The sequence below is a fragment of the Oncorhynchus masou genome, chromosome 8, assembly GCF_036934945.1.
Source record: "Oncorhynchus masou masou isolate Uvic2021 chromosome 8, UVic_Omas_1.1, whole genome shotgun sequence".
NCBI lineage: Eukaryota > Metazoa > Chordata > Actinopteri > Salmoniformes > Salmonidae > Oncorhynchus > Oncorhynchus masou.
In genome coordinates this window covers 16,456,102-16,470,445 of record NC_088219.1, presented here as the reverse complement: position 1 = coordinate 16,470,445, position 14,344 = coordinate 16,456,102, and the positions used below count along the sequence as shown (strand labels likewise).

Below are 14,344 nucleotides of genomic sequence, written 5' to 3'. Positions count from 1 at the left end.
CAGTGTTACTCCTCCACTGTCTGTATTTTACAGTGTTACTTCTCCACTGTCTGTATTTTACAGTGTTACTCCTCCACTGTCTTTATTTTACAGTGTTACCCCTTCACTGTCTGCATTTTACAGTGTTACCCCTCCACTGTCTGCATTTTACAGTGTTACCCCTCCACTGTCTGCATTTTACAGTGTTACCCCTCCACTGTCTGTATTTTACAGTGTTACCCCTCCACTGTCTGCATTTTACAGTGTTACCCCTCCACTGTCTGCGTTTTACAGTGTTATGGATGTTTTCTATTTCATTCTGTATTTTTACCCTCAAGGAAACTCAAGCTATTATTTCACTTCAACGACGACCCTACTACTCTGCCATGTATGTTTGTTTTCTCCCTTCAGAACATCATGCCTATTTCAGCAGCCATGTTCCGCAGTGAGCGTAAGAACCCGGTCCCTCAGTGTCCTCCCAGGCTGGACGTCCAGATGCTGACCCCAGTCATTTGGAGCCGCATGCCAAACCACTTCCTGTCCCCAGAGATGGGCCGTGTGAACGACAGGCACGGCTGGATGGTGGAGTGCAGAGAGCCTATCACAATGATGGCCCTGCACATCCCTGAGGAGAACAGGTCAGAACACTGCCACCATTGCTGACATCTAAGCCGAAGATTATTGTATTTGATTGTGAAATGGATTTCAGTCTTAGCTATAGTATTGGGAAAGACATATAAACAGGAGCCATTTTGGCTCTGATGCAATAGATTTGTCCAAATCTGTACAGCCTTGGGCCATACTGTCCTCTGCCTCTGTCCCGTCTAGATGTATTGACATCCTGGAGTTGTCGGAGCGTATGGACCTGCTGAAGTTCCACTACCACACTCTGAAACTGTACGGCTCAGTCTGTGCTCTGGGGAACAACCGCGTGGCTCACGCCCTGTGCAGCCATGTTGACGAATCCCAGCTATTCTACGCCATAGAGAACACCTACCTGCCTGGACCAATGAGGAGCGGCTACTACGATCTGCTCATCAGCATTCACCTGGAGTCGGCCAAGCGGAACCGCCTCATGACCAATAAGGAGTTCATTGTGCCCATGACTGAAGAGACGCTCAGCATCAACCTCAACTCAGACACTGACAAATCCCATGCTTTACCAGGGGTGGGCCTCACTACCTGTCTGCGCCCCAAACTCCACTTCTCCCCCACTGGGTTTATAGGGACAGACCTGGATATCTACACCCTCAGCCCCTTCATCCCCCTACATGTAAGGAGCCTCATAGGTTTGCAATCTTTTCAACTTTCAATAAATTCCCTGGTTTTCCAGAAATCCTGGTTGGAGGATTCCGGATTTCCTCCTTATTCCCTCCTGAATCCGGGAATCTTCCAACTGTTATTTTTTTGGGAAAAAACAGGGAATTATTGAAAGTTCCCAGTGTTTTGCAACACTGGGCCAGGCTGATGGAAGGAGAGGGGAAAGATATTCTGTTTGAGCTGACTGATGGTCATGAAAGTGTGTCTCTCTCTCCTGTAGGTGCTGAAGGCGAAGGCCCTGACCATGCTGACAGAAGCTGTCCAGGATGGTGGTCAAGCCATGCGGGATCCTGTAGGAGGCAGTGTTGAGTTCCACTTTGTCCCCATCCTCAAGCTCATCAGCACCCTGCTCATCATGGGTGTGTTTGAAAATGAAGATGTCAAGCACATCCTGAAGATGATAGAGCCCACAGTGTTCAGTGGAGAGGCAGAGGCTGCTGCCCAGGGAGAGGGGGACCAAACACTGGCCCTCAAAGAACGGGGGTTGGAGGTGAAGGAAAAAGAGGAGGGAGCAGTAGAGAGCGGACATGAAACAGAAATGGAGGATGAGGGGATGGGTGAGGAAGATGAGGAAATGGAGGCAGAGCTAGAGGAGTTGGAGCCTATAGAAAAAGAGGAAGACAAGGGGGAGGATGACAGAGAGAAAGGTGCTGAGGAGACTGAGAAGGAGGTGAAGCATGGAGAGGCAGAAGAACAAGTAGGTCTGGAAGAGGGATTACTGCACATGAAGCTTCCAGAGTCTGTCAAACTACAGGTTGGTGTGTGTGTTTTTCAGTTCGCTGTAACTTTCACTATCCTCCTTAGTTTGATGAATTACCCTAATCTATGTGGCTAAGTCTCAGGTCATTCTCTCTCTGTCGGTCAGATGTGCACTCTGCTGCAGTATTTCTGTGACTGTGAGTTGCGCCACAGGGTGGAGGCCATCATAGCTTTCTCAGACCAGTTTGTGAGCCAGGTGCAGGCCCACCAGAGAGCCCGCTATAACGAGCTCATGCTGGCGTATACCATGAGTGCTGCTGAGACCGCTCGCAAGACCCGCGAGTTCCGCTCCCCACCACAGGAGCAGGTACCCTCCGCCTCAGCCACTGTCTACCGGAGGATAAAGTACACTGTCACACTTGTAACAGTACATGAAAGGTAACAACATCTTACTGTTTGTCTCTTTTTGATATGCAGGTCAACATGCTGATGAACTTGAAGAACATTGCGGAGGATGAGGATTGTCCTGTGCCTGACGAGGTCCGCGATGCCCTGCAGGCTTTTCACAAGAACCTGCTGTTTCACTGCAGTCAGTCAAGCTCTTACTTTGCTCTCCACGTGTAACTTAGAATTTCACTTGTATATCAAAGAGGGCCAATAGTTGAGATGAAAAGTTTTCAGCTAATGTCAATGATTTATCACCCCTGATGTCATGTCAGGTGTACATATCGAAGAGGAAGAGGTAGAGGAGGAGTTGGATATGTCTCTCAAAGGGCGACTCCTCCGAATGCTGGACAAGTTGAGGCACCTCCATAAGAAGAAGGTAGAGGAGGAGAAACCTGAGGAGGAGAACAAACCCAGTGAGTCTCACTCTCTATCAGCTGTCCCAGTGAAAAACGGTCAAATCAAGCCAAAAATGTACCATCAATCTCAGTCTAGTCGCCATGGGATAGTTTTATTCGGTTTCAGCAATCAATTATTTTCAGGTTAAAATTATTTTATCACTAACACAACAAAAAACAGACAATCGATCAATTAACTGATGTCCCTCCTCTATAACCACCCCACCAGGCACCCTCCAGGAGCTGATCACCCACACCATGGTCCACTGGGCCCAGGAGTCATTCATCCAGAACCCTGAGCTGGTGCGTCTGATGTTTAGCCTGCTGCACCGTCAGTATGACGGGCTGGGGGAGCTGATCCGGGCCCTGCCCAAGGCCTACACCATCAACGCCATCTCCATAAAGGATACCATGGACCTGCTGGAGTGCCTGGGACAGATCCGCTCGCTGCTCATCGTCCAGATGGGCCCCGAGGAGGAGAGGCTCATGATCCAGAGCATCGGGTCAGTACAGAGAAGACATTGTGGTTCAAGCTCGGAATGCTTTTTTTTACTGTTCCGTTGGTAACCAGTTTATAACAGCAATAAGGCACCTTTGGGGGTTGTGGTGTATGGCCATATACCACGGCTAAGGGCTGTATCTTTATTTTACTTATTGAACCTTTATTTAACTAGGCAAGTCAGTTAAGAACAAATTGTTATTTACAATGATGGCCTACCAAAATGCAAACGTTTTCCTTGGAGGACAGGGGCTGGGATTAAAAATTAAAAATAAAAATATAGGACAAAACACACATCACGACAAGACAGACAACACTACATAAAGAGAGACCTAAGACAACAACATAGCATGGCAGAAACACATGACAACAACAGCATGGTAGCAACACAACATGGTAGCAACACAACATGATAGCAACACAACATGGCAGCAGTACAACATGGTAGCAGCACAAAACAGGGTACAAACGTTATTGGGCACAGACAACAGCACAAAGGGGAAGAAGGTAGAGACAACAATACATCACGCAAGCAGCCTCAACTGTCAGTAAGAGTGTCCATGATTAAGTTTTTGAATGAAGAGATTGAGATAAAACTGTCCAGTTTGAGTGTTTGTTGCAGCTTGTTCCAGTCGCTAGCTGCAGCGAACTGAAATGACGAGTGACCCAGGGTTGTGTGTGCTTTGGGGACCTATTAACAGAATGTGACTGGCAGAACGGCTGTTGTATGTGGAGGATGAGGGCTGCAGTAAATGTTTCATATAGTGGGGAGTGAGGCCTAAGAGAGGTTATAAATAAGCATCAACCAGTGGTTCTTGTGACAGGTATGCAGAGATGACCAGTTTATAGAGGAGTATAGAGTGCAGTGATGTGTCCTATAAGGAGCATTGGAGCATTTACCATCTGATGGCCGAATGGTAAAGAACATCTCGCTCAAGAGCACCCTTACCTGCCAATCTATACATTACGTCTCCGTAATCTAGCATGGGTAGGATGGTCATCTGAATCAGAGTTAGTTTGGCAGCTAGAGTGAAAGAGGAGCAATTACGATAGAGGAAGCAAAGTCTAAATTTAGACTGCAGCTTTGATATGTGCTGAGATAAGGACAGTGTACCATCTAGCCATACTCCCAAGTACTTGTATGAGGTGACTACCTCAAGCTCTAAACCCTCAGAGGTAGTAATCACACCTGTGGGGAGAGGGGCATTCTTCTTACCAAACCACATGATCTTTGTGTTGGAGGTTTTCAGAACAAGGTTAAGGGCAGAGAAAGATTGTTGGACACTAAGACAGCTTTGTTGTAGAGAGTTTAACACATAATTAGGGGAGAGGCCAGCTGAGACTGTATCATCTGCATATAAATGGACGAGAGAGCTTCCTACTGCCTGAACGATGTTGTTAATGTAAATTCGGAAGAGGTTGGGGCCTAGGATCGAGCCTTGGGGTACACCCTTGGTGACAGGCAGTGCCTGAGACAGCAAATGTTCTGACTTTATACACTGCACTCTTTAAGAGAGGTAGTTAACAAACCACGCCAAAGACCCCTCAGAGACACTAACACTCCTTAGCCGGCCCACAAGAATGGAACGGTCTACCGTATCAAAAGCTTTGGCCAAGTCAATAAAAATAGCAGCACAACATTGCTTAGAATCAAGGGCAATAGTGACATCATTTAGTACCTTTAAGGTTGCAGTGACACACCCATATTCTGAGCGGAAACCAGATTGCATACCAGAGAGAATACTATAGACACCAAGAAAGCCAGTCAGTTGATTATTGACAAGTTTTTCCAACACTTTTGATAAACAGGGCAAAATAGAAATAGGCCTATAATAGTTTGGATCAGCTTGATCTCCCCTTTAAATAGAGGACGCAACGTGGCTGCCTTCCAAGCAATGGGAACCTCCCCAGATAGGAGAGACAGGCTAAAAAGGTTAGAGATAGGCTTGGGGATGATAAGGGCAGCAACCTTAAAGAAGAAAGGGTCTAAACCATCTGACCCAGATGTTTTTTTAGGGTCAAGTTTAAGGTGCTCCATTAGCACCTCGGACTCAGTGACTGCCTGCAGGGATAAACTTTGTAGCGGGACAGGGGAAAAAGAGGGAGAAGCATCGGGGATAGTTGCATTAGAAGGGGTGGGAGATGAGGAAATGTTGGACAGGCAAGAAGGCATGGCTGAGTCATATAGGAATCCATACTTAATGAAGTTGTGATTTAAAAGCTCAGCCAGGTGCTTCTTGTCAGTAACAACCATATCATCAACTTTAAGAGACATGGGCAGCTGTGAGGAGGAGGCTTCATTCTCCAGGTCATTAACCATTTTCCAGAACTTGCGGATAGCCCGACTGCACTTATTTCTCCTTAGCCTGAACGAGAGCCAGTCAGCCTGAGTATGCGTGTGCCGAGCCTTTCGGCAAATGGAAATGGAGTGGAGTAACTCTGCAAGATCACAGTCGAACCAGGGGCTGAACCTGTTTTTAATTCTCATTTTCTTTATGGGAGCATGTTTGTTAACAATATCACTGAAAATATAAAAAAAGAAGGTCCAAGCATCATCGACAGAGATGATTCTATACCATTTTACAGAGGCCAGGTCATGAAGGAAGGCTTGCTCATTAATGATTTTTAGCAAGTGTCTATGACAAATCAGGACTGGTCGTTTCACTGAGAAGCCATTACAAACACAGGCTGTAAAACAGTGATCACTAAGGTCATTACAGAAAACACCAGACTGATTGATACCTATCAGGATTATTTGTGAGGGTAACATCGATGAGAGTAGCCTTTTCTGGGTGTTTGGAGTCATACCTTGTGGGATTGATAATAATCTGAGAAATATTTATGGAATCCCCATTGCTTTAGGACTTCGGTAGGTGGTTTAAAGTATGTCCCAGTTTAGGTTAGGTGACCTAGGACAAATTCAGGACAAATTCAGACTTCATGTAAGGGGCTAGGAGAGAACTTAGGGCAGGTAGGGTACAGGCCGCTGCTGATGGACAATGATAACACCCAGCAACAGTCAACAAAGAGCTATTTGAAAGTATCTAGGCACTCCGCATTGTGTCATGCGTAAGAACATCCCTTAGCCGTGGTATATTGGCCATATAGCAGAACCCCACAGGCCTTATTCCTTTAGTATACCGGAGAGAGAACTGGAGGAACTGAGAATCAGCATGAGCCTTCTTTCTCCATCAGGAACATCATGAGCAACAAAGTGTTTTATCAGCACCCCAACCTAATGCGAGCGCTGGGCATGCATGAGACTGTCATGGAGGTGATGGTCAACGTGCTGGGTGGTGGTGACTCCAAGGTGAAGTGGTTATATGCTTCATAACTACAGGATCAATGCTTGTCAGCAAATTCAAATGCGTAACATGTTTTTACACTGTAGTCTTTCACCCTACATGTGTTCTTCTGCAGGAGATCAGATTCCCTCGTATGGTCACCAACTGCTGTCGTTTCCTGTGCTACTTCTGTCGTATCAGTCGTCAGAACCAGCGCTCCATGTTCGATCACCTCAGCTACCTGCTTCAGAACAGCGGCATCGGCCTTGGTGAGGGACATTGATATCTTCTTCCAATACAAGTTTATATTCTTGTATAAATGGGAAAGGAAGGTGGACATAATTCCTCTAAAGGCAGAATAGTTTTGCTGTGTGTTGAAACTGAACGTGTCATGGATGTCTTTCAGGAATGCGTGGCTCCACCCCTCTAGACGTAGCTGCAGCATCCTGTATTGATAACAATGAGCTGGCTCTGGCGCTACAGGAACAAGACCTGGAGAAGGTTGGACACCCCCAGCACCCACATGAACATTCTCTGATCCAGCATCACATTGGTCATCACTCTTTCTGTCTCTTTTGCACTGTTTTTTCCTCCCAGGTGGTGAAGTACCTTGCAGGCTGTGGGCTCCAGAGCTGTCCCCAGCTCCTGGCTAAGGGTTACCCTGACATTGGCTGGAACCCTTGTGGCGGAGAGAAATACCTGGACTTCCTCCGCTTCGCTGTCTTCGTCAACGGTCTGTGTTTGTTGGCTTCATGTAATGGAATACACTGCTGTTGGTATTGTCTTTCTGTTTGTCCTTCGTCACTGAACGTGGTTTGGCTCCATGTCCCCTATAGGAGAGAGCGTAGAGGAGAATGCCAATGTGGTGGTGCGTCTTCTGATCCGTCGGCCAGAGTGTTTTGGCCCGGCCCTGAGAGGAGAGGGTGGGAACGGCCTACTGGCTGCTATAGAGGAGGCCATCAAGATCTCTGAAGATCCTGCTAGGGATGGCCCCACTGTCAAGAAAGACAGGCGCTTCCCCGGCATGTAAGTGCCAAATCGCTTCGGGACTCTGCCGATTGACTATCTAGTCTTAACTGGTGTAGTACATTAGAACATGTTCTCCTTTTGGGCCTACATGTATGAATTTTTCCTTTCTCCTGGTAGGTTCCCTGGTGGAGAGGGGCAGCATGAGGAGAACAAGGTGCATCTGGGGAATGCCATCATGTCCTTCTACTCAGCTCTCATTGACTTGCTGGGACGCTGCGCTCCAGAGATGCATGTGAGTACTAAGCGTTGGGAAACCTGAAGAGAGAAGCCAAGGTTTATGGAATTGTGCTAGCTAGGCTGCTGTGTTTTCAGTCTAAGACATTGCTATTTGTTCTTCATCCTCCAGTTGATCCAGGCTGGGAAGGGTGAGGCTCTGAGGATCAGGGCCATCCTGAGGTCCCTGGTGCCCATAGAGGACCTGGTGGGAGTCATCAGCCTGTCTGTCCAAATCCCAGACTTTGGAAAGGGTGAGCCACAGGGGAAACCATTTGGGTTCAATTAACTCTGTTGTGTTGGCTCAATGAAAGGGAGTATTGATGTCTTGATGATGAAACAGAACAGAAAATGTTTTTAGTTTTTAGTTTGATCGTAATATGTTCCATATTATATCTGTAGTCAAAAGTGTTAATATGATGTGAGTCCTAGCATTATTCTCCCCTCTAACTTCCCTCTGTCTTTTGTGATGTCTAGATAACAGCATCATTGAACCCAAGATGTCTTCCAGTTTTGTGCCGGACCACAAGGCTCCCATGGTGCTGTTCCTTGACAGAGTGTATGGTATTGACAACCAGGACTTCCTGCTCCATGTGCTGGAGGTGGGCTTCCTGCCTGACATGAGGGCAGCTGCTTCTCTGGACACAGTGAGTCAGCCTCTCTCGATCTCACTACTCATATACTGTACAAGGCAATAACTTGCACTTATGCAGGAGTGAGACACTGAGCATATATTGACTGTAAACAGAACTACAGCTAATGTGTTGGCCTTTCAGCATAATGTTTGATTAAAAATGTGTCTCAACATTTTAATTGAGTTGTTAGTGCGTGGTCTTTTGAACACAGAGAATATGACAGTTTAAATCACGGATGGGCAACTGGCGACCCGCGGCTCCCCTTTTGTAGTCCAGTGGATTACTGTTGAGAGTTAGAATAGTAGAATACACAAGGGGCAATTTCAAAATGTGGTTGTTCATCAGCAGTTTTTCTCTTGTTATGTCAGTCACTGGCAGTCACTCAATTAGCCCATCTCAGCAAAACATTTTTAGTTTGCTAAGTTAGTTTAGCGGCCAGCTATCTAAACTTGTAGTAATCATGATGGAATTACTGACCTGGGGGCCCCCATTGATTTTGTTAGTCACTCTCGATCAGAATTGTAGGAAATTAGCTTTTAAATAAAAAATGTTTCTCTTCCCCTTGGCAAAATGTGTAGAATTGCAGGAAATTAACTCTAAAACCTCAAAAATGCTTTCAAAAGGAGGGGGGCCTCTAAAATGTTTTCCCAGTGGGGGAGTGGGGGGCAACAACATTTCACGTAGTGGGTATGGATGTGGGACACAGACCTGAAATTGGTTTTGTGGCCCCTACGCCCAACAAAGTTGCCCATCCCTGGTTTAAATGGACCTCTCCCCACTAGGCAGCTTTCTGCACCACAGAGATGGCCCTGGCTCTGAACCGCTACCTCTCTTTGGCCGTGCTGCCCCTCATCAACAAGTGTGCCTTCCTGTTTGCCGGCACAGACCACCGGGCCATCATGATCGACTCCATGCTGCACACCATCTACCGTCTGTCCCGCGGACGAGCCTTCACGAAGGCCCAGAGAGATGTCATTGAGGAATGTCTCATGGCTTTGTGCAAGTGAGTTGGACTTACCATGAGCTGTTATCTGAAGTCTATTTTTCTGCATTCTGTCAGTAAAATTGTCCTCTATAATTTCATGTCTCCTGGACATGACAGGTTCTCTTCCCTAAACTGTTTGTACATTGAACTTTTAGTGAGGTGTTCAACCTCACTAGGGTATGTGGGAAGCTAGCGTCTCACCTGGCCAACATCCAGTGAAATTGCAGAGCACCAAATTCAAATACAGAAATACTCAGAATTCAGAAAACTGTATTTTACATAGGTTTAAAGATTCACTTCTTGTCAATCCAACCACGGCGTCAGATTTAAAAAATGCTTTACGGCGAAAGCATAACTTACGATTAGTTGAGAACATCGCCCAGCCGACAAATCATTACAAACAGTAACCAACCAAGTAGAAGAGTTACACAAGTCAGAAATAGAGAGAAAATGAATCACTTACCTTTGATGATCTTCATATGGTTGCAATCAGAAGACATTAATTTACTAAATAAATGTTTGTTTTGTTTGATAAAGTCTCTCTTTATATCCAAAAACCTCTGTTTTGTTTGCGCGTTTTCTTCAGTAATCCACAGGCTCAAACGCAGTCACAACAGGCAGATAAAAAAATCCTAATTATATCCGTAAAGGTCATAGAAACATGTCAAACGATGTTTATATTCAATCCTCAGGTTGTTTTTAGCCTAAATAATCAATAATATTTCGACCAGACAATAACGTTGTCAATATAAAAGGTAAACAAGAAAGGCACTCTTTCGGTCATGCGCATGAAAAAGCTATGTGACACTGCAGGGTCCACTCATTCAGACTGTTCTTAATCCCTCATTTTTCAGAATACAAGCCTGAAACAATTTCTAAAGACTGTTGACATCTAGTGGAAGGCATAAGAACTGCAATTTGAGTCCTAAGTCAATGGATACTGTAATGGCATTGAATAGAAAACTACAACAACAACAAAATCCTCCTTCCTGTATGGATTTTTATCAGTTTTTCCCTTGCAATATCGGTTCTGTTGTACTCAGACATTATTTTAACAGTTTTTGGAACTTTAGAGTGTTTTCTATCCAACTCTACCAATTATATGCATATCCTACCTTCTGGGCCTGAGTAGCAGGCAGTTTAATTTGGTCACGCTTTTCATCCAAAATTTTGAATGCCCCCTACCCTAGAGAAGCTTTTAACCATGCTTGATAATGTGTTTACGTGCGCTTATTTATTTGTGTCTATTTCTTAGAAATCTACGGCCATCCATGTTACAACACCTGTTGAGAAGGCTGGTATTTGATGTACCAATTCTCAATGAATATGCCAAAATGCCACTTAAGGTATGGACATGACTTAAACATTAGACAATCAAACCTTTATAGAATCAAAACAAAGGAATGAAGATAGCTGTATCAAGATAATGTACGTATCATCCAGATGTTAGTATGCATCATCTCACCGATCTCATAATGTTCTTTTGTTGGCTGCAGCTTTTGAACAATCACTATGAGCGTTGTTGGAAGTACTATTGCCTGCCCAACGGCTGGGGCAACTTTGGAGTGTCATCAGAGGAGGAGCTGCATCTCACCCGCAAACTCTTCTGGGGCATCTTTGAGTCCCTGGCCCACAAGGTTACACTATCACACTGATCGGTCACACCTTTAGTCACCAGGAAATGTTTGGCTCCAATAAAAATCAATACGTTGATCATTGTAGAAATATTTCACTATGTCATCTGGTTCTGGTTTCAGAAATTTGATGCTGAGCTGTTCAAAATTGCCATGCCGTGCATATGTGCCATTTCTGGGGCCATCCCTCCAGATTATGTAGATGCCAGCTACTCCTCCAAGACTGAGAATAAAGCCTCAGTGGATGCAGAGGGAAACTTTGATCCCAAGCCAGTGGAGACCACAACGTGAGACCCTTGAATGGGAGAGACTGAGATGAGAGAGATTGAAAGAGAGAGAAAATGATGGACAGAAGAGAGGGCAAGATGAGGGGGTAAAATGAAGGAGAGAAGAGGGAGATGATGAAGGGAGAATAAACTGATAGGAGGAAGGCCTTGAGAAAACACAAACAATTTAGATAAGATACAGTATCAATGGAAAGTGTTGATATTTTTATGAATATTTCGCAGTATCCTCTGCTTTTAGCTACTGTGTAGTATGTTATGTCTATGGTGTACTGAAGTCGATGTTTTGTGTTCTAGTACTATCATCCCTGAGAGATTGGATGGTTTCATCAACAAATATGCTGAATACACACATGACAAGTGGGCTTTTGAAAAGGTCAGTAAAAAAAACAACCAAAGGCAACAATAAACGTTTGTGTATCAGTTGTACAGCAAACTGTACAATGTATGGTGTTTTAAACAATAATGTTGTATGTATGTTCACCTGCAGATTCAGAACAACTGGACGTATGGAGAGATGTTGGATGAAGATTCTAAAACACACCCCATGCTCCGGCCGTACAAAACATTCTCAGAGAAGGTAAAGGCACAGTTGATCGTTTTCTTACAATGCATAGTCTTTTCTGTCAACCACCACAGATTTTTTTACAATTTCTGCTCTCTGATGCCCTCTGTCTGTAATGATCTCCTCCTTTGTAGGACAAAGAGATCTACCGTTGGCCCATCAAAGAGTCCATGAAGGCTATAATTGCGTGGGAGTGGACTCTGGATCAAATGAGGGAAGGAGAGGAAGCCAAGAATGAGCAAAAGAAGGCGGCTCGGAAAATCTCTCAGACTGCACAGGTACAGAGAAAAGGACGATCGGAAAGGATGAATAACCCATTTAATAGGATCTCTGTGGACAGAGATAATAAAAACAGTATGAATAAATGTGTGTATTTCAGGCAACGTACGACCCAAGCCATGGCTACAGTCCCCAACCGACTGAGATCCCCCACATGGCACTGTCAAGAGAGCTGCAGGTATGATGGCACTAAAGTATTTTATCTTTATTTAACTAGGCAAGTCAGTTAAGAACAAATTTCCAATGACGGCCTAGGAACAGTGGGTTAACTGCCTTGATCAGGGGTAGAACGACAGATTTTTACCTTGTCAGCTCAGCGATTCAATCTTGCAACCTTCCGGTTACTAGTCCAACACTCTAACCACTAGACTACCCATCCCTCTCAATTACTTTAGAGACTGTAATGTGATCAATGTTTTCATAATTTCTCCTTTCCCCAGTCCATGGCAGAACAGCTTGCAGAGAACTATCACAATACCTGGGGTCGCAAGAAGAAGATGGAGCTGCAGTCCAAAGGTCAGAGGTCATTCTGTTCAGAAAACAAAGAGGATATTGCCTACAGAATTGACAGTCACCTTTTTCTTTAAAAAAAGTAAATGGGAACTTTGTGTGTGTTTTGACTGTGTGTAGGAGGAGGCTCCCACCCTTTGCTTGTACCCTATGACACCCTGACAGCAAAGGAAAAGGCACGAGACAGGGAAAAGGCTCAGGAGCTTCTTAAATTCCTTCAACTCAATGGATTTGCAGTCACCAGGTAAAAGGAAAAGTCATTGATGGTATCAAGTTGAGGAAGCAACTGAATATGTATTGATAAATCATACTTTTGAATTCTTTCTCCAGGGGGATGAAAGACATGGAGTCAGACATCTCATCTATCGAGAAGCGCTTTGCTTATGGTTTCCTGCAGAAGCTGTTAAAGTGGATGGAGATGGCCCAGGAGTTCATAGCTCATCTTGGTAGAGTGGGCTCTTGGAGGAGGGTGGATGATGATAACCAATGAAATAGTGCTTTGTTATTGAGCAACTGATTGAATCAGTGGTCAATGTTGACTGTTATTGAGCAACTGAATAAATCAGTGTAGAGTCAATGTTGACATTTAACACGATAACAATACTCCATAATGTTGTCTTTTGGGTTTCATTCAGAGGCTGTGGTGAGCAGTGGCAGAGTGGAGAAGTCGCCTCATGAGCAGGAGATCAAATTCTTTGCAAAGGTGAGAGCAGAATCACTATGAAACAGGCCTATCTAGAGAGGAGGAGAGAGGGCATTTGATACCACTGTTAAATGTTTACTGCAAGGGTATAAGAATATATGATGATGATGATGATGATGATGATGAACTGTGTTTGTCTCAGATCCTGTTGCCCCTGATCAATCAGTACTTTAAAAACCACTCTCTGTACTTCCTGTCCACACCGGCCAAAGTCCTGGGTACTGGAGGACATTCCTCTAACAAGGAGAAAGAGATGATTGCCAGGTAACTCTGTCACACACTGTATTACATGGGTATTGCTACACCTCAGTTTAGTAAGTTGGCTTTCGCCACTGTTTTTCTCTACTCATCATGTCAAGTCTCTCTTTTGGAACCTGTGCTGTAATTTCACCTTTTTCCTCTTACCTTTCATCATTCATTACCTTTCATCATTCATTACCTTTCATCATTCATTACCTTTCATCATTTTACTTTCATTCATCATTCATTACCTTTCATCATTCATTACCATTCATCATTCATTACCTTTCATCATTCATTACCTTTCATCATTCATTACCTTTCATTCATCATTCATTATCCATTCATCATTCATTACCATTTCATCATTCATTACTTTCATTTCATCATTCATTACCTTTTTCATCATTCACCTTTTCATTCATTACCTTTCATCATTCACCTTTCATCAATTACCTTTCATCAATCATTACCTTTCATCAATCATTCATTATTACCTTTCAATCATTACCTTTCATCAATCATTACCTTTCATCATTCATTATCTTTCATCATTCATTACCTTTCATCATGCATCACCTTTCATACCATTACCTTTCATCATTCATTACCTTTCATCATTCATTATCTTTCATCATTCATTA

At 44.3% G+C, this 14,344-nt stretch overlaps 1 protein-coding gene across 1 annotated transcript in view; it reads left to right on the top strand.

Moving 5' to 3' along the window:
- Positions 1 to 14,344, top strand: part of LOC135544223 (ryanodine receptor 1-like) — a 94,002-nt gene that overhangs the window by 34,823 nt on the left and 44,835 nt on the right. The window contains exons 34-62 of the mRNA XM_064971676.1: positions 391 to 617; positions 808 to 1,252; positions 1,520 to 1,735; positions 1,862 to 2,053; positions 2,165 to 2,365; positions 2,476 to 2,587; positions 2,718 to 2,858; positions 3,070 to 3,343; positions 6,535 to 6,649; positions 6,760 to 6,892; positions 7,030 to 7,124; positions 7,221 to 7,356; positions 7,460 to 7,649; positions 7,770 to 7,884; positions 7,999 to 8,119; positions 8,343 to 8,516; positions 9,287 to 9,503; positions 10,741 to 10,831; positions 10,982 to 11,122; positions 11,243 to 11,406; positions 11,701 to 11,779; positions 11,894 to 11,983; positions 12,103 to 12,246; positions 12,348 to 12,425; positions 12,688 to 12,763; positions 12,878 to 13,001; positions 13,088 to 13,203; positions 13,393 to 13,460; positions 13,603 to 13,724. Of these exons, the coding sequence (XP_064827748.1) occupies positions 391 to 617; positions 808 to 1,252; positions 1,520 to 1,735; positions 1,862 to 2,053; positions 2,165 to 2,365; positions 2,476 to 2,587; positions 2,718 to 2,858; positions 3,070 to 3,343; positions 6,535 to 6,649; positions 6,760 to 6,892; positions 7,030 to 7,124; positions 7,221 to 7,356; positions 7,460 to 7,649; positions 7,770 to 7,884; positions 7,999 to 8,119; positions 8,343 to 8,516; positions 9,287 to 9,503; positions 10,741 to 10,831; positions 10,982 to 11,122; positions 11,243 to 11,406; positions 11,701 to 11,779; positions 11,894 to 11,983; positions 12,103 to 12,246; positions 12,348 to 12,425; positions 12,688 to 12,763; positions 12,878 to 13,001; positions 13,088 to 13,203; positions 13,393 to 13,460; positions 13,603 to 13,724 (4,397 nt within the window). The remainder of the gene's footprint in view (positions 1 to 390; positions 618 to 807; positions 1,253 to 1,519; positions 1,736 to 1,861; positions 2,054 to 2,164; positions 2,366 to 2,475; positions 2,588 to 2,717; positions 2,859 to 3,069; positions 3,344 to 6,534; positions 6,650 to 6,759; positions 6,893 to 7,029; positions 7,125 to 7,220; positions 7,357 to 7,459; positions 7,650 to 7,769; positions 7,885 to 7,998; positions 8,120 to 8,342; positions 8,517 to 9,286; positions 9,504 to 10,740; positions 10,832 to 10,981; positions 11,123 to 11,242; positions 11,407 to 11,700; positions 11,780 to 11,893; positions 11,984 to 12,102; positions 12,247 to 12,347; positions 12,426 to 12,687; positions 12,764 to 12,877; positions 13,002 to 13,087; positions 13,204 to 13,392; positions 13,461 to 13,602; positions 13,725 to 14,344) is intronic.